Source organism: Poecilia mexicana, unplaced genomic scaffold (assembly GCF_051168715.1).
Source record: "Poecilia mexicana isolate PSO_F unplaced genomic scaffold, ASM5116871v1 scaffold_7, whole genome shotgun sequence".
Lineage (NCBI taxonomy): Eukaryota > Metazoa > Chordata > Actinopteri > Cyprinodontiformes > Poeciliidae > Poecilia > Poecilia mexicana.
The window spans coordinates 26,558,674-26,583,078 of NW_028263376.1; the positions used below are offsets into that span (position 1 = coordinate 26,558,674).

The 24,405-nt window shown below is 38.1% G+C and overlaps 3 protein-coding genes across 4 annotated transcripts; all 3 read left to right on the forward strand.

Moving 5' to 3' along the window:
• The first annotated feature begins 4,877 nt into the window (after positions 1–4,877).
• LOC106915234 (uncharacterized) lies at positions 4,878–9,072 on the forward strand. The gene is made up of 4 exons (XM_014982700.2): positions 4,878–4,969; positions 7,604–7,921; positions 8,011–8,064; positions 8,154–9,072. Exons 2-4 carry the CDS (start codon positions 7,606–7,608, stop codon positions 8,432–8,434), a joined length of 651 nt encoding a protein of 216 aa, XP_014838186.2. The 5' UTR covers positions 4,878–4,969; positions 7,604–7,605; the 3' UTR covers positions 8,435–9,072.
• csad (cysteine sulfinic acid decarboxylase) lies at positions 4,888–14,582 on the forward strand. 2 transcript variants are annotated; one of them, XM_014982695.2, is made up of 14 exons: positions 4,888–4,969; positions 10,026–10,171; positions 10,264–10,390; positions 10,477–10,567; positions 11,138–11,360; positions 11,654–11,733; positions 11,966–12,020; positions 12,535–12,651; positions 12,765–12,829; positions 12,984–13,065; positions 13,159–13,358; positions 13,891–13,942; positions 14,027–14,116; positions 14,291–14,582. In XM_014982695.2, the coding sequence occupies exons 2-14, from the start codon at positions 10,043–10,045 to the stop codon at positions 14,462–14,464; spliced, it is 1,485 nt and encodes a 494-aa protein (XP_014838181.2). In that variant the 5' UTR covers positions 4,888–4,969; positions 10,026–10,042; the 3' UTR covers positions 14,465–14,582. The 2 variants fall into 2 exon arrangements, with proteins under 2 accessions (XP_014838181.2, XP_087863480.1); XM_088007354.1 differs by having other exon boundaries at positions 13,891–14,116.
• Positions 14,583–14,820: 238 nt separating this feature from the next.
• On the forward strand, positions 14,821–21,068 carry znf740b (zinc finger protein 740b). The gene is made up of 6 exons (XM_014982698.2): positions 14,821–14,937; positions 16,595–16,754; positions 16,921–17,154; positions 17,955–18,213; positions 18,347–18,465; positions 18,584–21,068. The coding sequence occupies exons 2-6, from the start codon at positions 16,710–16,712 to the stop codon at positions 18,731–18,733; spliced, it is 807 nt and encodes a 268-aa protein (XP_014838184.1). The 5' UTR covers positions 14,821–14,937; positions 16,595–16,709; the 3' UTR covers positions 18,734–21,068.
• The last annotated feature ends 3,337 nt before the right edge of the window (positions 21,069–24,405 follow it).

Genomic DNA, 24,405 nt, shown 5'->3' on the forward strand with positions numbered 1-24,405 from the left:
ATTCATTACATTAAAGGGAGGGAAAATGCTTCTTCTGTTTCACATTTTTCTCAAAGTGAGGGCGGAAAGCACGTTCACTCACACGTATCAATTATTTACACTTCTATCAGCATTAATGGACACATCAGTCACGTTTTGGGCTCGATCTATAAGTTGTTTAGCAAATGGTCCTCCTCCCATAAAGAACAGTCCCTCCATATATAATTTAACATGGGAGATTTTATATGACATGATATCAGAACCTTCTCCTCTGAAGTGTGGAGTTTAGAGTAATTCAAGTTTACAATATTAAAGGTAGCCTCCACGTGTAGGAAACTGAAACTCTCCATCTATAGCTTTCATTCTGTTATAAATAACATATTTTCTTTGCTTCTGTTCCCCCCCGCCCCCCGTCTCACTCTTTTCTCAGAGTTACTCTGTTTAGTGGGCTCACTTTCCTCCTCCCACCTGCTGACCTGCTGCTGTGATCTTTTCTCCACTCACTCTGGCCTTTCATATATAATGCATGTTAAACAAACAGACATGTCAGAGTCACTCAGACACATGGTCGTCCCCTCGCTGCAGCTGTAGTCACCCTGACAGAGGGGGGTGGTTATGTCTATGTGGGCTTCCTGTGCAACACAAAGCGTGTGTTTTAGAAGCTGGGCATGGGGGAATTGATCTTAGAACTGCACAAGGAGTCTAAACGTACACACAAAGATCTTTCAGTAGATAAGGTCACACAAGTGGTGAGGGAAGCTTTGCTGTAGGATCTCCACAAATGCATGGTTACAGTATCGTGCAAAAGTATCTAAAAGTAATTTTGAAGTATTATATGCATTAGACATCACGTAAGGGATACATATATATATTTTTTCAATTTTTCAAAGTATTAAAAATGTTGTGCTTATTTATCTTTTGAGCTGTCGACAAACTGAATTTGTTGCCCATCCTTTATTTGAAGAAGTAGTTGAAGTTCAGTCAGATTACATGGAGAAAATCTGTGCATATCAATTTAAAATAATATATATGCTTTAGTCTAAAACTATTCAACTGTAGATCTAATTTTATGTTTAGGATTATTTTCCTATGGAAAAGGATATTATGTCATCTTTTTATTAGCACAGATTTGTGGAGTGTATAATGAACATTTGCTCTGTCCACGGCTTCTCCCCCCTCAGCTGTGGGTCTCTGCTCTGTTCCAAATTTGTCAAAGATCTCTTGGCTACTTCTCTGATTAATTAATTTTCATATTGTTGACTGGACCTTTAGGTTTTAAGGATCTATGTGAAATTCTTAAAGTTTGAGATATAGTTTTATACATTAACTATTCTTTGAACTTCTCCAATAACTTATCCCCAACTTGTCTGGTGAGGCAATTTGTTGGATTGCTTTTCATATGGTGGTATAAAAGAAAAAGAAGCTGAATAAAAATACATTTGACCATTTTCTTTTTTTTAAAATAATCTTTTAATTTCCCTAAACATTACAGTTATCTGTTAGCTCGTGTCGGTTTGTCACATGAAATCCAAATATGACACATCGATTTTGATAAAATGTGAAAACTTTGCAAGGATTGCGGATGGCGAGGGTTCTCTAGAGCTTCTTATGAAGTAAAGCACTTTCTGAAAATTGTATTTAAATTTAGCTTTTAGCTGGTGTGTGTCTTTGCCTCCACATAAAGGTCCCTTTTTGTGTTCTTCCAGACTCCACACACATGCTTGTGCCATAAAAAGATGCAACGTCTTGTGGTTCTCAGCACGAGAGAGAAAGTGATTTCCCTCGTCAGTGACTTCACATGCAAATCAAATTTTTCTGTTATGGCAAGAATAGGATAAGCTGCTGCGCTGGCACACTCTTGGATTGTATGTATGCACGTATTAATGATCCCACACACACGCATACACACACACACACACACACACTCCCATGCACATCTCATAATCTGAAATAAAAGAATCCCAATTTTCCAGGTGCAGAGGTCCGTGGTGAGGAGTTGGAGCAGCTCATACAGAAACCACATCACTCTCCATCAGGGCTGTCGAGAGCGTGAGCTATTATACCATCCACACACATATGAGTGGAGTTTGCCACTAGAAAGAGAGTGTGATGGGGCCTGAAAAGCAAAGTAGTAGGAGTGGGATTGTGCTTGATCAGCGGCAAACTAAGTTCATTGTCATATCCTATACAGTCTTTGCTTTTCTCGTGTTGCAGTAATATGATGCAAACTGACTTCAGAGGCATGAGGCGTGTGGCATGAAAGCGCCCCGAATGTCTGCGCATCCTCTTAGATCAGTAGAATAACGCATTTTAGCTCCAATTGCGCGTCTTCTTAAGAGTGTGACTGGAAAGAAACTCCACTTTATCTCACAATGAGGCCGTTAGAAGTGCATATAGGTAGTTAAATTGTGCATTTGTCTCTTATTATGCAGCACTCTCTCACATGGGTGGTGAAAAAAATAAATAAATAAGAAGAACAAATGATTATTCGCTCTGCTCTTTCCACCCACTGTAGTCATAGAGAAAACTGGATTTAGTCAGACAGCTAATACACACACACACACACACACACACACACACACACACACACACACACACACACACACACACACACACACACACACACGCACGCACACACACACACACACACAGAGTGACTCAACGTGTTTATACTGTGTCTGGATGAAAAGGACTCTGGAGGCCTTCTCCTCTCACACAAAGCAAATACCTGCCCTGGAATAAGATATTGATTTGTCATTTCCCGCAGCAGAAGATTGGTAAATAGGCTAAGCACACATGTGAACGTCGGTATGTGAAGCCTGGTTGTCCAGTTGGAGTCAGAGGCCTTAAACTTTGATGGTGCTGCTGCATGGGTCCTGTGTCTTTCATGCACAGAGATAAAAGCGCACACAGTTTCTATTTAGTGTTTACGCAGGGAGTCTCTTGTTTTCATTCAGTACAAATCTAGTATTTATTCACGGCTGCTGAATCCTATTTCCACAGAACGAGCCATAACGCTCTGCTCCGTGTCGATACAAATGCTTCGGCTTCTTGTTGTGTCAACCGAGGCCAAATTTGGTTCACAGTTTATCGACGACGATGAGAGCAGCAGGGAGTGTTAGATCCTCTAATAAGAGTGTCTGCTTATTTGCAACAAATAAATAGACATGCAGTTGTTGCCATCGGGTCTCTTTATTTATTTAATAAATAAATAAATAATTTATTTATTATGACTAATAAATAAATATAGTTCTAGTGTTACTGTACCTTGCAGAAGTTGTCATACAAAGAAATGCTAAGATACATTTCCTTGCATCTTAGCAAAAAATCTCAGTGTATTTTATCGGGATTTGATGAAACAGACCAAGACAAAGTAACATATAATTATAATCAGGAATGAAAATGACATGCTGTTCAGTTTTGTTTTGTTTTTAATTTATTAACAAACAAAATTCTGAAGAGTGGCTTACCTTTTAATTTACGCTGCTTGTAGCTTTACTTTATACAGCCACATTTCTTTGCATTTATGGCTGCAAGTCATTTGTGGCATGTCTCTCTCTACCAGCTATGAACATTATTAACTTTTGTCCATTTGTCTTCACAAAACAGCTAAAGCTCAGGCATCTTAGATGGAGAGTGTCTGTGAATACTAATTCCCAAGCCTTACCACAATTTTCTAATTGAATCTGGAGTTTAACTAGGCCATTTTAACTTGAACATGCTTTGACATAAATAAGTATATTGTAGCTCTGGTAGCATGTTTAGGATAGAGGTCCTGCTGGAAGGTGGGGAAGGGGTGCACAGGGTGCTGAGTATTTTCAGTTGGGTCTCTCACAGAGGGGCTGTATTACCTGAGAATAATTCATGCCCAGATGTGAGTTTGCTTCTCAGATTTTTTTTTAAAGCTTAAGAATAAAGTGATTTATACTTGATTTATAATTATCCACTACTTTGTGTTGGTCAGCAATGAAAAAAAATCTAATAAAATGCACAAAAGTTTGAGGCTGTGATGTGACAAAATATATATAAAAATTTGTATTTGTTTGCAGGCAAAATGACATTCAAGCATTCAAACAAGTCATAGGCACATGGATAGCTGGATTTGTTAAAAAAAAGGTATTAAAAATCACTAAAGAGAAAATACCTCAACTAAAAACCTAACATTTCTGTTTACTTTTATATCCAGCAGTCACTTAGCATTTCCTTAAAAAAAAATGCTGTAAATTGTACAAGTCAGCACATCCAGAACTGACTCAATGTGCTAGCAGCTATTTTAAGTTTTAGCGTGAATTCTATTACTTATTTTTAATGTACACATAAATTTAACTTTGTTGTTTTTGACCACATTTTACTCATCATTCTTCATTTAACGATATTTATTTTTTTATATTTGTTTTTTATGTGGATGTTGTGTTTGTGGTCCAAAAGAGTTCAAGAGAGCACTTCCATGCAGGGTACCTGCAATGGGTAATTTTTCCCACCAGGTGGCAGCAAACACCTGCAAAACTATCAGTCTGTTTGACGGAGACAAAGAGTATAGTGATATTGAGTCAAAAAACATATTTTTTTTTCAAGGAGAAAAAAGAGGAGGCTACAAATTAGAATTGTGGTTTGGACAGAACTGTAAGCCAATTTACAGAACTCCGAGTGTGGTCAATCACAGGAGACGTCCACTTAGAGGATGTATAAGATATCACAGAGAAAGATATTTTTCAAAGTTTCATGAGCAAACTTTTTTTTTCGACCATATTTGAAGTACGGTGTTTTATAAGTACTTTAAAAAACAAACAAACAAAAAAAACATAACTTTTCAGTAGAATAAAAGATTTCCATGCTGGTTCACATTCTAATTCAGAAGGTGGCGGTAATGTTCACTTTCAGCTGTTTGCCAACCGCCTGTGAGATCAAAGAAGAAGACGAAGAAGGGGGAAAAAGAGAGCGAAAAGTTAGGTCCTAATATCCCTCCACTTTGGCAGAAGCTGTTGTTGAGGTAAATAATAGGAAGATGTTTAGATAAGCGTTGTTTGTTGCTTATTGTCATGATCCCTGTTGGAGAGACAAATGGCTCAGCGCATGTTATGCATATAAAACATTCCTAAAGCCCGAAGCTTTCACTTTCTGTTTCAGATTCTGTGCATGAGAGAAGTGGCCACTCCGCTATTACCTTTGACTTTGTTTAAAACCCTTGTAACGTTCTGACGTGTTAAGTCAATGAAGAATATATTAAACAGTTTGTGGTTTGTGATTCGTTTATTACATTTGTGAAAACTCACCAACCGGGGGGGTTTAAAGCTGTTTTGTTGCTCCTTTGCTTTTGACCACATTTCGGGGGGTATTCCATTCAAACTTGGATTGTAATATTTCACATTGACAGATTCTATAAAACACAGTTAGCAATATGTGAAACTGCTGTTGAATTTATTATATTACAACAAAAAAACAGCTTGAAAACTATTATCACCTGTGTAGTTCAGACCTGGATAGAGTTATTCTACACTAGGGTTGTACAAAGTGCGGTTAGTGGGCCTTTTGTGGCCTTTGGGATAAATTTGTGTGGCCCCTTGGCTGCAACTCAAGAATGGTACAGATTTGGCCCTGCGGTAAGCTAATAATTTACACTCTTTGGATTTTTTAAAATGATTTTTTTCAGATATAAATCTTCAATTAAAAATGTTGTTACAACTAGGGCTGAAACGATTCCTCGAATGATTCGAGTACCTCGATTACTAAAATTCCTCGAGGAAAATTTACCTGCCTCGAAGCTTCGTTAATTTATGTTTTATTAGTTAGCGCACCGTGTTCCGGCCGGGACTTCATTTGCGTTGCGCGAAGCTCTCACTTCCGCCTCTGAGTTGTTGACAAAAGCTAAGTCTCAGCGGCATAAAGTCCAATTTTCAAGATTGGCCCGTGGGGATTTTATTGATTGATGATAATGCCCGACCTTAAAATGACTGGGGGAATGCCTGGAGTACGGCAGCATTTCTCCTCCGGGGCTGCTGGTTGAAAGCGAACGGCGGGAAGAGCGCTGAGGTGAGCGGATAGCCTGAGCAGGGCGGGCGGCTGAGTAGCTGATGCTTACCGTGTAAATGTAGCTTTACCGACGAACCGCACAATAAATTTCATATCCCGGTCTGAAGAAACGGGTGGCGGAGCGCATCGTACATGGCTGGTAGATGAGTTTCTGAGTGTGACCAGTGAAGGTGTCGTAAATATCCCGTATTGCTTCCCCCGTGTTCGTCCCCCGGTCTAACGGTTCGTCAGTCCGCTGGTCTATTTCCTCCCCTCCACCCATCTTACGTTCGTTCATTCGCCCTCTCCTCCCACTCCAGGCGGCATTTCCCGTATTTTCAAACCCAAAGCGTGACAGGTTAGGTGGCAAGGTGAGTTTAATTAATCTATTAAACTCACTGAAGATGAATACATAAACTAAAAGCTGGATTGTAGACATTTTTATAAGCATATTTGTGAGCCTGCCTCTTTGTTATTAAATTCAATATAATTTCAGATTTTTCTATAACTTTTCTTCTGGTTAACTTAGAAAGTGAGCTATTATTGTTACAGGTTAGTTTTCTAAACTACAAAAAAGCAACTGTTAGGGATGCTCAAATATGAAAAATTGGACTGATATTGATATCTGATAGTAACACCAGTATTATGCCAGATTTACCAATATTTCATTTTATAATTTTTTTATCCGATTACTCGATTAATCGTAAGAATAATCGATAGATTACTCGATTACTAAAATATTCGTTTACAACAGCCCTAGTTACAACACAGTAGTTTCCTTTGTATTATTTGTGTGAGGTTCTTCTTTTTATTTATTTATTTTTTATTTTAATGTAGTAAGTAGGACCAAAAAAACATCTGGCATCTTTTTACTCGACAGCAGACAGAGACAAAACCATTCGTTGAACTTCTTCATCAAGGATTAAAAAAAAAAAAAGTTTTAATTAAAAATAATCAATTAATTTTTGGTACTGAGGAAGTGTTGATCCAGAAGTGAGCATCAAGAAAAAGGTAAAGATCTTTTCAGGTCTCATTACATTGGAAAATAGTGCAATGCAGTAATTAAAGTGGGCTGTAAAATCTACACAGCATGTGTAGAAAAATCAATCAAGATTTGAGTGATGACATATTTATTTGGGTTTTCACAAATTAAAGGTTTTACAAATCACAAACTAAACTTTAATCCATCATCTAATCAAAAGCTAATCGGTGCTGCAAATGCATCAGCTGTTCAACACAAAACGCGGTGTTCTGTTGGAGAGATTGCATGTTTAGTACATTTGGTGTTGTTCAAGGTTGTACATGTGGGATAAACTCATAAGTAATCTTATAGCTCAGTTTTTACAAACTCTTGAAGCTTTTATAGTTTCTAGTTAAACAAACAAACAGTAACTTTGCCAGTTTGGATCTCATTTTGCAGCATTTGCTCCACAAATCTATCCTGAGTCAAGTTTTAGTCAGTATTTCCAATCCCCTAAACATTTTTAAACATTTTCACTACACCTGCGTAAACCCCAGGTGTTTATGCAGGTGTAAACTGTAAAACTGACATTTGTTTTGTTAATAATCTTATCTCGTTGCATGCCTTCCATTATTTACCCACTGGATCGATCAGCCATGGCTGAAGACGCTGCAGATGTAGTTCATCTGCTTAAAGGCCAGAAGGCGACGTTGATAGAGATTCTCAGAGCGGACGCGGATTTTGTTGTGCAGCATGCACATTCCCGCTATCTGGTGTCAGATCAGGGCTATGAGAAGATTCAGTCGTGTCGAGTTCCTAGTGAAAAGGTGCAAGAGCTTTTGGATCATGTCATCTGGAGAGGGCCCGAAGCAGCACAAGGAATGTTGGACCTGCTGAAGGAAAAAGAGATCCAGGAGACATTTCCCAAGCTCGATTTTGTTAAAGATCTGCGTGTGAAAACACCGTTATCAGGTACAAAGAAAAAGCCCCTGCCTTTTCAAGAGTCTTATCAGTAAATGTTTGTAAGATGCCAAATATGAGCATATCTTTTCATTTACAAGTTGAAGAATCCGAATTACAAGGTCCCACGCCAGCTAAAAAGGCCCTCCGCAAAGGTGAGTCCCTCTTCCAGTGAAATGTTTTCCCTCTAAAAGCCAAACCATCTTTCGCGACATCTGCTGCTCTGCTGGTTATTGTTTCACAGGCTGTGGCAGGGTGACAGAGAAGCAGCTGATGATTGTGGCTCAGGGCCTTGGCAGTAATTGGAGGCAAATCGGCATACAGGCTCTGGGCATCAAGAATGTGAAATTGGAGCAGATTGAAGAGGAGAAAAGAACCTACGTGGAGCGAGTCTTTGCCATGCTCATCTACTGGAGGAATCAGAAGAAGGAAAAAGCCACAGCCGCTAACCTGCACTCCCTCCTCAGTCAGGAAGACTTAGGAGTTCCTCCTGAGAGCATCGAATGTCTACTGGAGACTGACTGAGGTCTTCCCTCAGAGAGCCTGAGCACTTTTAAAGAAAATGTAGGTTTTTTTTCCCAGGGATGAGTAGCTTTCTTACCACAAAAAACAAAAGAATAGACTTTTATGTAAAGATTTTATACTTTTTAATACTTTAGTATTACATTTCTTTTTGTTTCTGTTTTTTTTTCATGATTTAAAATCATGATTTAATAAATCTATAGTCTCTCCGTAATTCACTTATGCTCAGAAAATCACTGATCGTTCTTCACAAGTTATGTTAAATTTATCGAGCAAGGAAAATATTTTAAAAGATTCTCTTGAAATATATTTTCAAGAGATTATTCGGTGAGATAAAAAAAAAAAAAATTCTCAAAAATATAATGATGTTACACCACAAATCTGGAACAAACTTCCCGAAAACTGTAAAACAGCTGAAACACTGAGTGCCTTTAAATCTCGACTAAAAACCCAGCTGGTTAGAGCTGTATTTGAAACGTTAGCAATTACCAATATCATGATGGCACTTGACTTAATGTAATGTTCTGATTGTTGATTCTATGTTACATGACTTTGTGTTGTTGTGTTTGTTATGATGTAAAGTACTTTGAAATGCCTTCCTGCTGAAATGTGCTATACAAATAAAATTTGACACCATTATAGTTTCGACTGTCTACGTACCTACTGGCTGTTTATGACTGATGACTTTAAGAAAGTCTGTTTTATCCGAAGTTAAATGTAACAGATTTTGACTGGAACTCTGATTTGGTAGGAAGAGGCAAACATTGAGCTTTTCTGCCAAATAAAGTCCAGCTGCATAAGTAAAGAAATTCACCCGATGCCCACTGTGGTAAGCACAGTGGAGGATCTGTGATGTTATGGGCCGACCTCTTTCCCTCCAAAATTTTATGGCTCATCGAAATATCAGGAAAACTACACATTGATGTGGACTCTACCAGTACAGAAAAGCTGTGGTGGAAGCTCAAAATAAGACCTCAAATGGCTTTGTAAAGAGAAAGAAGAAAATATGCTGCAATTGTGTGTTATGTAACAAAGTACTAGTAATTTTGAAAAAAAAAAAAAAAAAAAAAATATATATATATAATTGTTCTCACAATAATTATTAATTAATTTATTTGAAGACATCTTTCCCGGGACTGCCAATAAGCAGCCACAGCATTTCTCAATCTTAAACTTTCATTAATTCCAGATCCATAAGTGGAATTCAATTGACTTTCTTTTCAATCAGAACATGAACAAAGTTAAAAAAGAAAAAAAAAAACATAATTTCTAATCTGAAATGTTATCTGACAGTTCGATCATATTTTGTTGCGAACTGAAGAGAATCAATTAAAACAAATAAATTAAAATATACTTATCTGTGTGACAGACATGTAATAAGTCACTACACTCTGCTGTTCGCCCCTCTCTCCGGACTATTCTCAGACATCATTAATTAACTTTCGCTATGGGTCAAAGGTTGAGTCCCTCCTACATTGTTCTCACCTTTGGTTTGTTGAATGTTTCTGCTCTCTTTCTCTTAGTGCAATCCATAACAGTTGCAGAGGTTTGGCAGCTCTTTCAATAATTCTTCCTTTGTAAACTCTTCTAACAGCAGCAGACCGATAGATAATGGAACCAACCACTGGCGACCTGACCGATCCTCTGATCAACCACGCAGACGGACAACTCTTCCTTCACGAAGCCTTCAAAATTATTGTGGAGGAAGTGCTCTGCAAAGGCACGGATGTCAAGGAGAAGGTCTGTGAAGATTAAAGCGCCAGAAATACAAACTGTCGGATTACAACTGGTTTTCTGAACTAACAGCCACAATCTGTGTACGCCTGGTGCAGGTGTGTGAATGGAGGGAGCCGGAGGAGCTGGCCCGGCTGCTGGATCTGGAGCTGAGAGAGAAGGGAGAGCCGCAGGAAAACCTCCTGCAGAGAGTAAGAGATGTCGCCAAGTACAGCATTAAGACAAGTAAGACCTGGCAGAGGTGATCAAAAGTATTAATCATATTTTTTTTTTTTTTTGATTCTGATGGGAGTGTTTCATAATATTTTCAGGTCACCCACGTTTCTTCAATCAGCAGTTTGCTGGCGTTGACTATCACTCTTTGGCTGGACGTTTCCTCTCCGAGGCTCTCAACACTAATCTGTAAGAGACAAAGAATACAGCTAAGTCTAAAGTTTGTCACAGCCATAGGAGATGTGATATTTTTTTATTCCACTAACATTTATTTCCCACGGGTGGTACTGTTAACTTTTTGGGATGGCAAAGTCAGTCTTGACTTGATTATGTGGGAGGGACTAAAGATTAGGGTTATGACATGAGTCCTTCCAGCCTCAAATACTTGAGAATATTCTTTCGGTTTAAGCTGATTGATCTTCTTTAAATAGCTGATCAAAAGTGCATTTGTTTTTTTTTTTGTTTGTTTGTTTTTTTTTTACACTATTTTGCAAAACTTTACATGTATCCTGATTTATTTTACATTTTGTCAAATTGCACAACCAATTTCAGTGCAAATTTTTTAAATTTTACGTCATAGACCAGCACATAGTAGTACATACTGTCATAGTTTAATATTTTTCTTTAATAATCAAAAATCTGAAAAGTGTGGTAATGCATGCAGTACATATTCTACCCTTTTTAATATGAAAACTCTCAATAATAAAAACTCTCACAATAAAAACAAAAGCGATCAGACACTTTGTATGTGATTTATAGCTTCACGTATGAAGTGGCACCAGTCTTTGTGCTGATGGAGGCTGAGGTGCTCAGAGGGCTTCGAGCGCTGGTGGGCTGGACGGAAGGAGACGGGCTTTTCTGCCCTGGAGGCTCCACCTCCAACATGTACGCCATGAACCTTGCACGCTACAGACTCTACCCAGAGGTCAAAAGCCAGGGCCTGCGGAGTCTCCCGCAACTCACTGTCTTTACATCCCCTGAGGTACGAAGGGCTTTTCAGCACTGCATACCTGAGAGAATGAAGTGATGTTCAGAATGCATAAGGCGGGCTAAAAGTTAGGAAGCACAAAGTTTGTTTTTCTATATATATATATATATATATATATATATATATATATATATATATATATATATATATATAGCTTCTCTATCCTAAAACCAGTTAGGGCACGGCAAAATCCATGGAACTATTGATTTTTGAGAAAGGCATTATAAACAGAAACTTAAACTTGATTTTACCTAGTTAATGATATTTCTGTGTATTTTTTTTTCTAGAGCCATTACTCTGTGAAAAAGGGGGCTGCATTTATGGGTTTTGGGATGGACAATGTCATCTTGGTAAAAGTGGATGATGGGTAATTGTTCTTTCATTCTTACTCATTTGTTTTCAAAAATGCCAGACATATGTATGTTCATGGTGTCAGTGGAGCTCATTTTACATCTACTTCCTGTGATAATCAGAGAGATTATTCAAAAGAATAAATTCCGTCTCACTTTTATGGTACATTCATTATAGACCTCAGCAATTAAAATTAAATTGTTAGCCTATGACTTTGCTTTGCTCATTAATGTGTTTATACTTACTAGAGGTCGCATGATCCCAGAAGACCTGGATGAAAAAATAGAGCTTTCAAAATCTCAGGTAAATGTTCTCTAGTTCAGTTTATGTTTAGAAACGTAAGATAAAAGGATTGCTGTATAATCTACTGTAACCTTGACCGTCTTAGATAATGTACGTTGCGCAATATTTGCCACCCTGTAACTTTTTCACCTCATGACATATTAGAAATCACATCCTTCATTGTATTTTATTGAGATGTTTATTGATGAACCAACACAAATTCTTGTTCACTATTGTTATCTAACAAATACCTTAAGCCTTCACAGAACAGCTGGAATTTTATTGAATTACACACATGTGGACTACTTGTAATCTAATTTCTAGTATGTAATTAGACTAACTCCTAAAGGCACTAAAGTTTCATTTAACCCTGGATCTGTACTGTTTCTTCCCACTTCATGATGTTACACTTAATGTTGGTCTGTCCCCTAAAATCCTAATCAAATAAATTGAAGTTTGAAGTCAAAGTGTCAAAATGTCCACCAGGTAATAATACTTTTGCAAGATATAATGAGTTAATGTTTTCTTCTGTTAGGGCGCAGTACCATTCCTTGTGAGCTGCACATCGGGCACTACGGTACAGGGGGCCTTTGATCCGCTGGATCTCATCGCCGATGTTTGTGACAAACACAAGCTGTGGCTGCATGTTGACGTGAGTCCTCCAGTGAGATAATACTTTATGTCAAAGCCTTCTGATTTTGCTGTATTTGTTTAAATCTTGGGGGGCGTGGGGACGTTTTGTTGTTGTTTAATCGCTTGTCTCAGGCTGCCTGGGGAGGAAGCGTGCTGTTTTCCAAGAAACACAGTCATCTGATGAAAGGAGTTCACAGGTATTAATTTAGTTTTAAAAAGTATTGCTTTTCTAAATTAAAGTAGGTACTTTGATTTGCGTATCTGCAGCGCAACAGAGGTTTCAGTCACGTCGTCAGCAGGTTTGCTATGTGTACAGTGTTTGTTAATGTGTTGGCACCTGTGTACCTGCAGGGCAAACTCAGTAGCCTGGAATCCACACAAGATGCTGGTCGCTGGCCTGCAATGTTCTGTCCTGCTGCTTAAAGATACAACAGTTGGGTTTTGTTCTGCATGATATATTCATACTAAACATTTTACTTAACATTGTTTTTTTTCTTTTTATCATAAACAAATGTTGTTTCCGCAGGACTTACTGAAGAAGTGCCACTGTGCAAACGCAACATATCTGTTCCAGCAAGACAAATTTTATGATGTGAATCTGGACATTGGGGATAAGTCTGTGCAGTGCAGCCGCAAGGTGGACTGTCTGAAGCTGTGGCTGATGTGGAAAGCAGTCGGCTCAGCTGGGCTGGAACAGCGTGTAGACAAAGCTTTTCTCCATGCAAGGTAAGAAAAAAAAAACATTGTGAAACATTTCATTTTTCTGAGTGGGTGGGCTTGTGGGGGGCCTTACTGTATATCTGGTTTTATTTATGTTCCTTCCTTTTTGTTTTGTTAAAGCTAATAATGCATGAATACACTCTGCCTTAAAATAGTTAAAAATGTAACTAAAACAAACTAATGTTTAAACAGTTTAAACATGTTCCACCTCTCTCTATCTGAAAACCTGAACCCTGGCATGTACAACCTAAAAATAGGTGGACCAAGATTTAGTACATCTGTATTTATTCTTTAAATAGCTAAGTCACTGCCATGCATACTTCATTTTAGTTAAATAGGTTCACAGTTTAAGTGTTTTAGCTCTTCCAAAGATTTAGAAAATATGTCAGGCTATAATTATTACATTCCAAAACAAATGTTTCTTCTTGCTTACATTTGCTTAAATAAGTTAGTGGTAAGTCAAGAAAATGAATTAAAAAATAATTTAAAAGTTTTTCACTGTTTTTTTTTTTTGTTTTGTTTGTTTTTTATTTTGCAGGTATGTGGTGGATCAAATGAAGAAAAGAGAGGGGTTCCAACTTTTGGGGGATGTAAGTTCACATCTAAATCCAGCAAAATATTATTTTTCAACAAAATGTTTTTACCATATATTGAAACTTTACTCCTGTGGACAGCCGCAGTTTGTGAATGTGTGCTTCTGGTTCATCCCGCCAAGTCTGAGAGGAAAGGAAAAAAATGCAGACTACCAGAACAAGCTGGCTAAGGTGCGTTTCTGTTTCAGTGGGTGGTTGAAGAATAATGTGTCAGGGTTTCAGCTGTCAAATTATAGTTTTTCCAAATGTATTATGTAAGTATTAATGTAAAAAATATTCTCAGCTTATTTTATAGTTCCCCAATGTATCTTATTTATCTCTTTGACATTTGGGTTTTGTTTATAGGTGGCTCCAGTAATCAAGGAACGTATGATGAAACAAGGCACCATGATGGTCGGCTACCAACCTCTTGGAGACAGGGTCAACTTTTTCCGCATAACCATATTGTCACCACTGGTTTCCCAAAAAGACATGGACTTCTTCCTTGATGAAATTGAAAGACTGGGAAATGATTTGTGACAAAAATAATTATCACAAATTGTGGAAAAACATTAAACATCCTTAATCATCACTTACTAAGCTTACTGTACTACTGTACACAATAAATAAATAAATAAATAAATAGATATCACCTTTACCCACAATTTGTATTTATCTTTATTTTGTATATTTTTAGTTTGCCTACTTCGCTTTTATTGCTTGTCTATTATAATTTACTTCTGGAAAAATCCTGTGAAATGTAATTTAACACATTTATAAACATCCGTAATTGAAATTTTATAAGAATAACTATAGGAATACGTGGTCACGTAATTTTCTGCGATCCCAAACCAAAGACGGGTTAAGTGGTCACGTGCTCCTCCATATGACCAATCACAGCTCTCTCCGGGGAGCACTTCCGGTGATAGTATTTCCTGTCAGTGTTTGTAAACTGAGAAAAAATTGGAACCACGACAACAAATAATAATCCCCAAAGCCTTACAAATCGAAAGGTAAGTGTCTTGCTGAGCAGCAGTTTCCATTCGCTGCTCTCTAAGCTCCGTGTAACGTTTCGCTCGGCTGTCTCTGGCTGCTGTAGCCGATGAGGGAGGCTTTGAGCCCGCCCTGCCAGCCTCTGCCTGCTGCCTGGCTGTTGTTGTCTGTGTCGGGGGGTGGGGGTCCAGTGTAGCTACCCTAGAGTTGTTCCTAAACCTTTATTGTTGCAGAGCTGCAGGATCAGTGTGTTCTATATTGCTGTGGTTCGAGTAGACTCATGCAGATTGTGTTATCAACGATTTTATTTTTTTCTATTAATGCGCCGTCTCATTCTTTGCTCGCCGAGGAATCGTGATTTTATAACACGAGAAAACTGCATGCATCTCTTGGCAAATAATTTGACATTTAAACATGTAATTGTCGGAAGCAAGAATTTCACTCTGAATTCATAGATGATTATTCAATAAACGATAAGCGAAGCTCGGTTGAATGTTTTTCTCTTTTTTTTCAACCTGGTTACAAGATTCAGTATGCAATAACCTGCTAAAGTACACATAAGCCTTTAAGCAGCTGCAGATTGGTTGAGAAGTCAGTCTCTACTAGGTATGAAAAGCTGGTGAATTTATGATGCCACAAAAGGCTCACAGCAAAAGATTATTCACACACGTAAAAATAATTTATTCTTCAAAATTTTGAGCTGCTTCATGTTGGCGTTTTGAATAAAAACGCAATGGACTTTGAGACTATAAGATGTCACAAAGTTCATTGTGACATCTTGATTCACCTGAAAAACATCATAAACCTTATGACTTTTTAAATTTGTATTAGTCGTTTGTAACTGTTTTCACATGAAAATGTTTGTTTTAAAACAGTTGTTTTTACCCGTTCTGAGAATAGTTTTTTTTTGTGTGTGTGTTTTTTTGTTTTTGTTTTGTTTTTATAAAATACACCACCATAATCATTTAACCATTCATGCTGATGGCTCTCCTGCCAGTTCCCATAAACTGGTGTCTGACTGTTCTAACAGTATGAAGCTGCACTCTGCTTCATACTCTGCTTCCTGATTTAGTTTATAAAAAGAGCCTGCATATAAGTGCCTATGTGTTTGTGAAGATTCTCCATCATCCAAGTAACTCTAATCCTCTGTGTTTAAATAAAACTGCAGGAAAAACGGTGACATTTAATTACTTGGGATGTTATCTGGTCTTCTGTGTATGTTTGTGTTCCTCAATGTTTGAGGAAATGTTCTAGTTTGTTACCTTGACAAATGGGATTAGAAAATAAGCTTCAGAGATCACTATCTCAACTTTTTCATTTTTAATTAAACTACAACCAGCTGTTTAGCTAGAATTTCATTCATTTTCAGCATATTCCATCAAAGTGTAATATTGAGAGCAGATAAAGAGATAAAACAATGATTTTGATTAGATTTTTTATTTTATGTTTTGCATTGTCATGCTTGCTACACATCTAAGTTACAGAACAAGTCTGATTCATTTTGTGTTTTATTTTCTTAATTTTTCTTTGGATTTAATTTTCTTACTGTTTTGTTTCATCTATGTGAACTTTAGATGTGCACCAAACATTTAAGGTTGCTTTACCCAGTAAGAAGCTCTCAGTAAAGTTTGATCTCAGTACTTGGTTGCATATCCATCCATGTGCCTTTATTTTCAGGCTTTGGCCCCTGATGATTTGGGGGGGACTGTGGTCTCTCCTGTCACCCCCTCATCCTGAGTGAAGCCCACCCCCCCTCTATCCCCTCAAACACACACGCATTCAAACCACGGCGATGACACACCATTCCAACAATTCAGTTCGAGACCATATGAAATGGGTCAGTGGAAGTCTCTTCATCTTCAAAAATCACCATCACGATTGCATTGTTGTGTCACTCCCTAATTCTAACCCCCCCACCTCCAGCTTCCAAGTCTCCGTGAGGAGTCCTCCAACCTCGCCACTCAAATTGGAACGCTCTGATGTGTTGCTGTTTGTGTTGCCAGGCTGGGTTGCTGGGCTGTGAGGCGGTGTTGTCCAGCATGGCCCTGATGCAAGCCAACAACATCCCAAGCCAGAAGAAGATGATGTCCTCTTCAGGTCATGGCCACAGGTCCAGTGCTGAGGACCACCAGACACACTCGCAGCACACCCTCAACCATCACGGGCACCAAGTTCACCACGGACAAGGCCATCACAGTCACATGGGCCACGCTTCAGATGGGAGCCTTCCACCGCTGGTGAGAGAAACACAGACCACTCTCTCCCTGTTTAGAAGTTTGCATATCTACCTTTTTGCTGCTGCTTCTTCTGATTCTGTGCAAAACAAATTAGGCAATGGAAATGTAAATCGTTAAAAGAATGCTATAATGTTGAGACATACTGTGAAAAAATATTAACCGCCTTCTTTGGCGTTTGCTTCTTTTTTTTTTTTTGTCACGCTGAAGATTTTTCGATTAATCAGAAAAAAATTGTACTTTGTTTAATTTAAGCATAAAACAAATTTTATTTAACTGCTAATTTCAAACATTAAAGAAAAAAGCTATCCAAACCATCCTGACCCTGTAGGTCATGTCACATCATCTCATTTAAGTTTCGACTTTTTACAGTGCCACTCCAAAACGTCATCTAGATCCATGTTCATGCATAATGTGCTACTTTTTAAAATCTTTTAGCTTACTTCATGTTCTCAGATAGGTTCTATTTCAGTGATTTCCTGATTGCACAAGTCAGATGGCAATAAGGCCTGGGTGTGTCTGCTTGTAAAGTGGAACCAAGAAAATGTGACAAGTTAATTCCTGGCTAAACAAAGGGAGCATGTATATTTTATGTAGGACCATGTTGGTTAAAAACATTTTTCCCTTGATAAATGAAATTATTATTTAATTTCTGGAGTTAACATGAACTGTTTTACTGCACTTTTTTCCATCATTTGTCTCCACTTTAGCATCCAGCCAGTACAAGCCTTATTCTTGCCTTTATCCCAAATGTATTCTTCCACTATATCCAATATCTGTTATGTCTTTTTCTGTCTTAAAAGCTAATCCGGAAAGATGGGGAATATCATACGTCGAGGATTATCGATGGGAAGGACGTCCAGATGAACCAGAATTTGCAGCCCAAGAAGAAACACAAAAAGTCGTCCCACAAGGTAAAAGAGAAAGTGGAGGTGTTGATTCCGCACATGGATATGGACGACGACAGTTCCTTAAGAGTTCAGAAGAACTTCATCTGCGATCACTGCTACGGGGCTTTCCGGAGCAGCTACCACCTGAAGCGACATATTCTCACACATACAGGTGAGCACCTGAAAGCAGAGTTCAGGAAAATAAAATGTGAAACTTGCAACATAAATGAATGTGTGTAACCTGAATAGACACAGGGCGTTCTTGGGCATTCTGACAAATTGCTCACGCCTCTGATTGTTTCTAGGGGAAAAGCCATATGCTTGTGATGCATGTGATATGCGGTTCATTCAGCGGTACCACCTGGACAGACACAAGAGGGTGCACAGTGGAGAGAAGCCGTACCAGTGTGATCGATGCCATCAGGTGCGTCTGTAATAGTTTCCATTACAGTGATCTTTAACATGCTCTAGAGTCCAAATCCTGCAGATCCCATTGGCTTCTGCATTTTCTTGAACCAGCAACTTTGTTTGGCTTTCTGCAGAACTTTTCACGGACTGACAGGCTGCTAAGACACCGGCGGCTGTGTACAGCTGGCATGAGCAAAGAGGAAAACCAGTACTCCCAGGATGCATCTGCCCATACGGCTTCCTGGAGTCCCCTTCATCCCTCCAGCAACCGTCTGACTGTTTGACCCTCAGCTTCCTAACACCTGCCTGCAGCTTCACGACATCACTCACGGGAGTTTTACTCTGAAAGTAACCTTAGCTAAAGACAGCCAAACTATAGTTTGCTCTCAACACCTCATTGTAGTTGAGTTCTCATACATGAGCAAAAGGACTGATTTGAACATGAGGTTATGGCAATAAGTAAAATGAAAAAGACACCGCTAGGTACTCTCAATTTCTGAGTCTCTACCTTTTAAATCTCCTTCCGACTTGCAGCTCATCCCACTGCACAGGAACGTGTTACTGAGAAAGACATGCAAAACCACACCGCATTTAAGTATATTTTAGCGCAAAATCTTTAGATATCCATCACAAAAGCACTACAGTTAAAATAAAGCTCACAGCAAATTTCTGAGGTGTTCATCAAAACTAATTACTTAAATCAACTCATTTAGCTAAAAGAGGGACATCCAAGATTTTAATGCACACTGGAAATTAACTTTTTCACCCAATTAAACAAGAGCTGCACCATTAATTACAAGCATACCCGGTTGTAGTGTCAGTGTGTGCAATATTATTATTGCATATGATTGGAATTCAACATACATTCTTCCAACGTTTTATTAATTTGTGCTTTGTGTCCCAATGTAATATTCACCCTTGTGGATAGTCTCACTGCATTTGGTTTCCAAGCCTGACTGAAGGCACCTTTCGACTCTGTGTTCATGAGTGTTTATTTTATTTTGTTTTGTTTTATTTTTTACTTGAACAGAAACACCTTTGAAACTTTCCACCAACCTAGGCCCTCTGTGGTGTATATTTTCTCTGGAGAGTCTAAAACCAGCCCACGTCTCCCCTGATGTTGATCGGCTCCTCCAAAAACCGCAAAACGACAAACGCATTAATTGCAACTGATATTGCCACCAATAACATGTTCGCTACTACCCTAAACCAGCTTCTTAATTTTCTAATCCTCCATCTGGAACACAGCTGCACAATCACGGCTGTGTAAAAATAATTCACCTGAAAAACACTAACATCTAATTGATCTTTTTATTAGACGAGTTGGAGCGCCTATTGCCAAACATTAAAAACAGACTTTGTTTTTTACAGTGGTTTCTGTCGCACCGTTGTAGCAATTAGGCGACTCACAAGTTTTAACGGGAACCAGATGTTTAGGCACCTGTGGTTAGCAGCAGTCATGAGTAACTGGATGGAAAATGTTAGAACTTTTTTTTTTTTGCTAAATCTTTTTAGTTTCTCCTAAGTGCTTCCATAAAATAAATGTAAATCCATTGTGTTTACTGTCTCTGTTAGAAGACGCTGCTGTCTTCTTGTTCCTGTTTGTTAACCAGAGGCTCATGTGACTTCAACAGACATTTACCCTTAATAAAGGTACTTAGCTTAGCCAGATGGACATTTTTTAGTGTTCAGAATAGAATCAAACAGGTGCTGGTCATATGGATTATTTAAGTATAGATTATTTTCTCAGTTAGATCCTGCTTATGATCTTAGTGCAGATCAATTTAAGGCATGAATTCATCCATGGATTTGAAATTATGACCTCTGCCTGACTGAATTTTTACTTGATTACAGCGTCGTTTCTTTTTATGGTCCCTTTAACTTTAAGCATCTTCAGTGAAGATGGATCATTTTTGGCAAATAACTCCTTCAGGCTGGACTGTAATCACTGGACCGAAGATGTTGTTTCAGTTTTAGGGCAGCATCTGAGTTTTAACAGTTATTTAGACAAAATGTTGTAATAGTCAGGTAACTCTGTTGATATTAGCAGTGTAGATTTGAGTTTAGGACCAATCACTGACTTTCTACAGCTTATGAAGGTTTATATATATATATATATATATATATATATATATATATATATATATATATATATATATATATATATATATATATATATACACACACACACACACACACACATACATACACACACACTTAGGTGTAGAGAATAGTGTTTCTTGGGCCTAAACTCAAAAAGTGAATCAGTTTTTACAAAGGTATAATCTGTAGTCCCATTATTTCCTAAAAGTAAAACCAACCATCTGTAAAATTTCAGTTAATCAATGATTAGAGCACTCTTTGTTTTATAATTTGCATGTATTTGTGAAATAAGCTTGTATAGATTTTATTTTTGGTAAAGTTTTTTTGTTTGTTTCCTGAGTAAAGGCTTTCAGCATTTGCTTTTAAAAAGACATATGTTCAGTTTCGGCTCACAGTAAAGGTTTTTGCTTTGTTGTTGTCTTTTTTTTAACAGTAAAAGCTGATCATGTACTCTGCAACAAAGATATTTGCAGATGTTAACTCTATGTCAATAAAGATTTCTTATTTTACTGTAAATGAAGTTTTCTGAAAAGCCAGACTGATGTTCAAAAAAGCTTGATATCAGCTCAGATTTCTTCTCTTCAAAATCAGTAATACATTAGTTTCGTCAGTAGATGGCAGCCATGACCAAATGAGGACCTATTTTCATTCCAGTGATGAAGAGGCGGAATCAGGAAGTATTTTGCCCTTGGCTCGGAAAACGAACTATATTTTTTTACACTTATTGGAACATCGCCAGTTTATTTATGTAGTTAAATTCAAGAAGTAAAATGTGATTCATCACATAAATCTATCTCAAACGCAATGATATAGTTTTTTTTTTTACGTTTTCTTTAGGGCTTACAGTTAACACAAGTTCATAATTAAATTCAGAAAATTATTAGATCATTAGAATCCAAATAATTGAAGATGTGGTGTGCCATAATGCCACAGGGAAATAATATAGCTATTATTAACTTGCATATAGAATTTGAACATGTTTATTGCTTATTAATTCTGATTATTTTGAAAATTTGATATGCATCGACATGGAAATGATAGCAAACAGATATCAAATGTTACCTGGACAACAGTCACTGAAAGAGTGATCTGACCTGAGTGTAGGCAGCATCCTTATTTGGAGTGAAATGTAACTGGAGTTAGCAACACTGACTAAAATCAAGAAAAGTGTTATTTGATAGGTTGCCCTTAAGTTAAGTGGGAACCCAGGCAGAGAAAGGAGGATGTTTCTCCCTAAATGCTTTTGGTTAAACTCACAATCTTCTGCTAAGAAGGTGAAAAGTCCTGTCCTGTATTGGCATATTAGCCATAAGGTAAGAAGTGCAGATCATACCCTTTAGCACCTTCCTCTTTGCTATTGACTTTTTTAATTACAGTATAAGGAAAGGTAAGATGAGATCAGCCTGAAGGCTGCTGGAAGTGCGCTCTCCCCCCCATGGGAGACATCCCCTCCCGCCGCCGCCTGATTTACAGGACCCACTGGCCCCTGGCACTTAACAATGGGCCCTACCTAAGTGAGGGAGATGGAGAGGAGATCTCAAAGGATGAGATAACACTCCATCTTCATGCACAGAGTGCTGAAATCATCTTGGTTTGAAATCATCTCAGACTGATCACACAGTCGGAAGGTGAATGTGTGGGAGTGCCGCCTTGTTCTCGGCGTGGCTCCCTTCATCATGGAGGACTCCCCCAAAACACTGATAAAGTGGCCCTCTACGTCCTCCTGTCAGAGGTGTACAAAAAAAATACTTCCTCCAAATCAGTAAATCTAAGCAGCCTGTGCCGTGGCACATTAACGTACGGGTGGTTCAGAGGTTTACAGAAACAAACGCCAAACAGCAAGAAAACGTTCCGTCTCCCAACAAATGTTTGACGGTGCCCTGATCAAACACATTACTGGGCTCACTGCAAGTGATTGAAACCCTCCCAACAATAGCTCCTGCTATCTTCCTCTCCCCGAGGTGTGGGAGAGCCTTTTCATCTCACGCTTTGATTAATAAAGGAATCGCTGGTTGGTTGAAAGCAACAATCTGCACCCTCTGAGCATCCATCATGCCTGAGACAGCCTACCTCTCTGTGTTAATTAGCGGTGATATTTAAGCTGTCTGAGGTGTTACATAGCCGTCAGCTGTGTTGGTGCCGCTGCTCTCCATTAAAATTTCAATTCCTCTCCCCAGGTTTTTCCCATTTTCTTCGATGTCTTCGCAGACGTGTCCTTGAAAACTCATACCGACCTCACGGATGTATTTCAGAAACCTAACAAAAATAATATCAGTAATGAGGATTAAAAATTAAGGAAATGTCTGTGAACACTGTTGCACATATTTTTTATGCATTAAAATCAACTATGTCAGCAGAAATGAGATAACATGAATCTAATTTATCACACTTTTGCTCAATAATTATTTGATATTAGATGAAGTACTTTGCCATAAATCCCAAGTTTTTTTCAGACAAGGAGCAGAGAGAATGGGAATAAATTACTTATTAATGATTACCAAATACTGCAATGTTCTCTTATACCTGAGGCTATTATTCTGAAATGAATTATTTATGTAGCTGAATCCAAAGAGGTGTACCATCAAAATGAAAATTTTAGTAGTGCAAAACTGAAGAATATCTGGGTCAAACGAAATGCGTCCTAGCCAAAGGCAGTGGTTTGGCATTAGTCTGAAAACAGACAATGTCCATCATAGCAAGTTATCACAGCTGCAGAGACTAAAATCTAGTGAACATTTTTGGAGATATACCGGGGGGATGTCTGCCTCGCAAAATGTCTCTGATGGGAACATTAAGTCATTTCATTCCTCAAACTGTCCCATATTCAAATGTGTGCCACTACTTTTCTAATTAGTGTAACTCAACAAGATTAATTAGTGTCTGCGTATCACTCCCAGGACTCAAAACATGCACTGAGGAAAAGGCAAGCGAAAGCTATCACCCATCTGACAGTTGGCTGGGGAAAATTTTGAATCTGGCCTACTTGCATTTAGACGTGCTAAGATCATGAATATTCATACGTGACAATCCACCTCCAGAGAAGTCAGAACACACTAACATTTATTTATTACACTATGGGCGTACTGACTAAAAAACTGATTTAGCATTAGTCTGATGTTTTATCATCCAGTCCAAGTTTTTTTGTAGAGATAAATTTGATCTCTTGTTATTTGACATTGAACCTACAAGGATAGATGTCCCAACTGTCAAGGAAATCTTTCCAATATTGCAAAGTTTCATCTTGAAACACCATTATATATAGGTTTGTTGCTCCTTTAAGAACAGAAAGCCAGCATCAGGACAACTCTTATTGATGAACTGTCCAGTTACACTTGAACATTTTTTCATAAACAGTTGTGCTTTATGTACTACCTTATAATAAATGACAGAATCCATTAGGAGTGAGCTTATGTGCTGTAGTTATGAGTGGTCAATGCCTTCCCTTTGGTTCGGAGAATCAGAAAGAAATTCCAAAGAAGGAGTAAAGTTTTGGGGTTAATAGGAATAGTTGGCGCCTTCAAGACGGTTGAGTTTGAGTTTGGTGTATAAATGTAATTTACTGTATTAAATCACTTTGAGTTGTCAGTACGTTAAATCAAGATATAAATTCAAGTTAATTCAGTCTGGGTTAACCAGCAAATTATCAGTGTATAAATCAAGCAAAATTAATCATAGTTTGACAAAATGAAGTAGGCTAAAATATTTTTAAAAAAACAAGACATCATGAACTGATTAAAGATATTCAACAAGAGCAAGAGTCATTACCTACAAATAGAGAAAACATGGAAAAGTGGTGAACCGAGGAGTGGCTGGCCAACCATAACTACATAAATACAACAACACTGATCTAAGA

Excerpts from the sequence above, each read along its gene's own strand:
- znf740b (XM_014982698.2), top strand. The coding sequence starts at position 16,710 with ATGACACACCATTCCAACAATTCAGTTCGAGACCATATGAAATGG. Across the intron at positions 18,214-18,346 it reads ACATATTCTCACACATACAG|GGGAAAAGCCATATGCTTGT; the intron begins GTGAGCACCTGA and ends GATTGTTTCTAG. Across the intron at positions 18,466-18,583 it reads AGTGTGATCGATGCCATCAG|AACTTTTCACGGACTGACAG; the intron begins GTGCGTCTGTAA and ends GGCTTTCTGCAG.
- csad (XM_088007354.1), top strand. The coding sequence starts at position 10,043 with ATGGAACCAACCACTGGCGACCTGACCGATCCTCTGATCAACCACGCA. Across the intron at positions 10,568-11,137 it reads GAGGCTCTCAACACTAATCT|CTTCACGTATGAAGTGGCAC; the intron begins GTAAGAGACAAA and ends TGTGATTTATAG. Across the intron at positions 13,066-13,158 it reads TGCTGCTTAAAGATACAACA|GACTTACTGAAGAAGTGCCA; the intron begins GTTGGGTTTTGT and ends TTGTTTCCGCAG.
- LOC106915234 (XM_014982700.2), top strand. The coding sequence starts at position 7,606 with ATGGCTGAAGACGCTGCAGATGTAGTTCATCTGCTTAAAGGCCAGAAG. Across the intron at positions 7,922-8,010 it reads TGTGAAAACACCGTTATCAG|TTGAAGAATCCGAATTACAA; the intron begins GTACAAAGAAAA and ends TTCATTTACAAG. Across the intron at positions 8,065-8,153 it reads TAAAAAGGCCCTCCGCAAAG|GCTGTGGCAGGGTGACAGAG; the intron begins GTGAGTCCCTCT and ends ATTGTTTCACAG.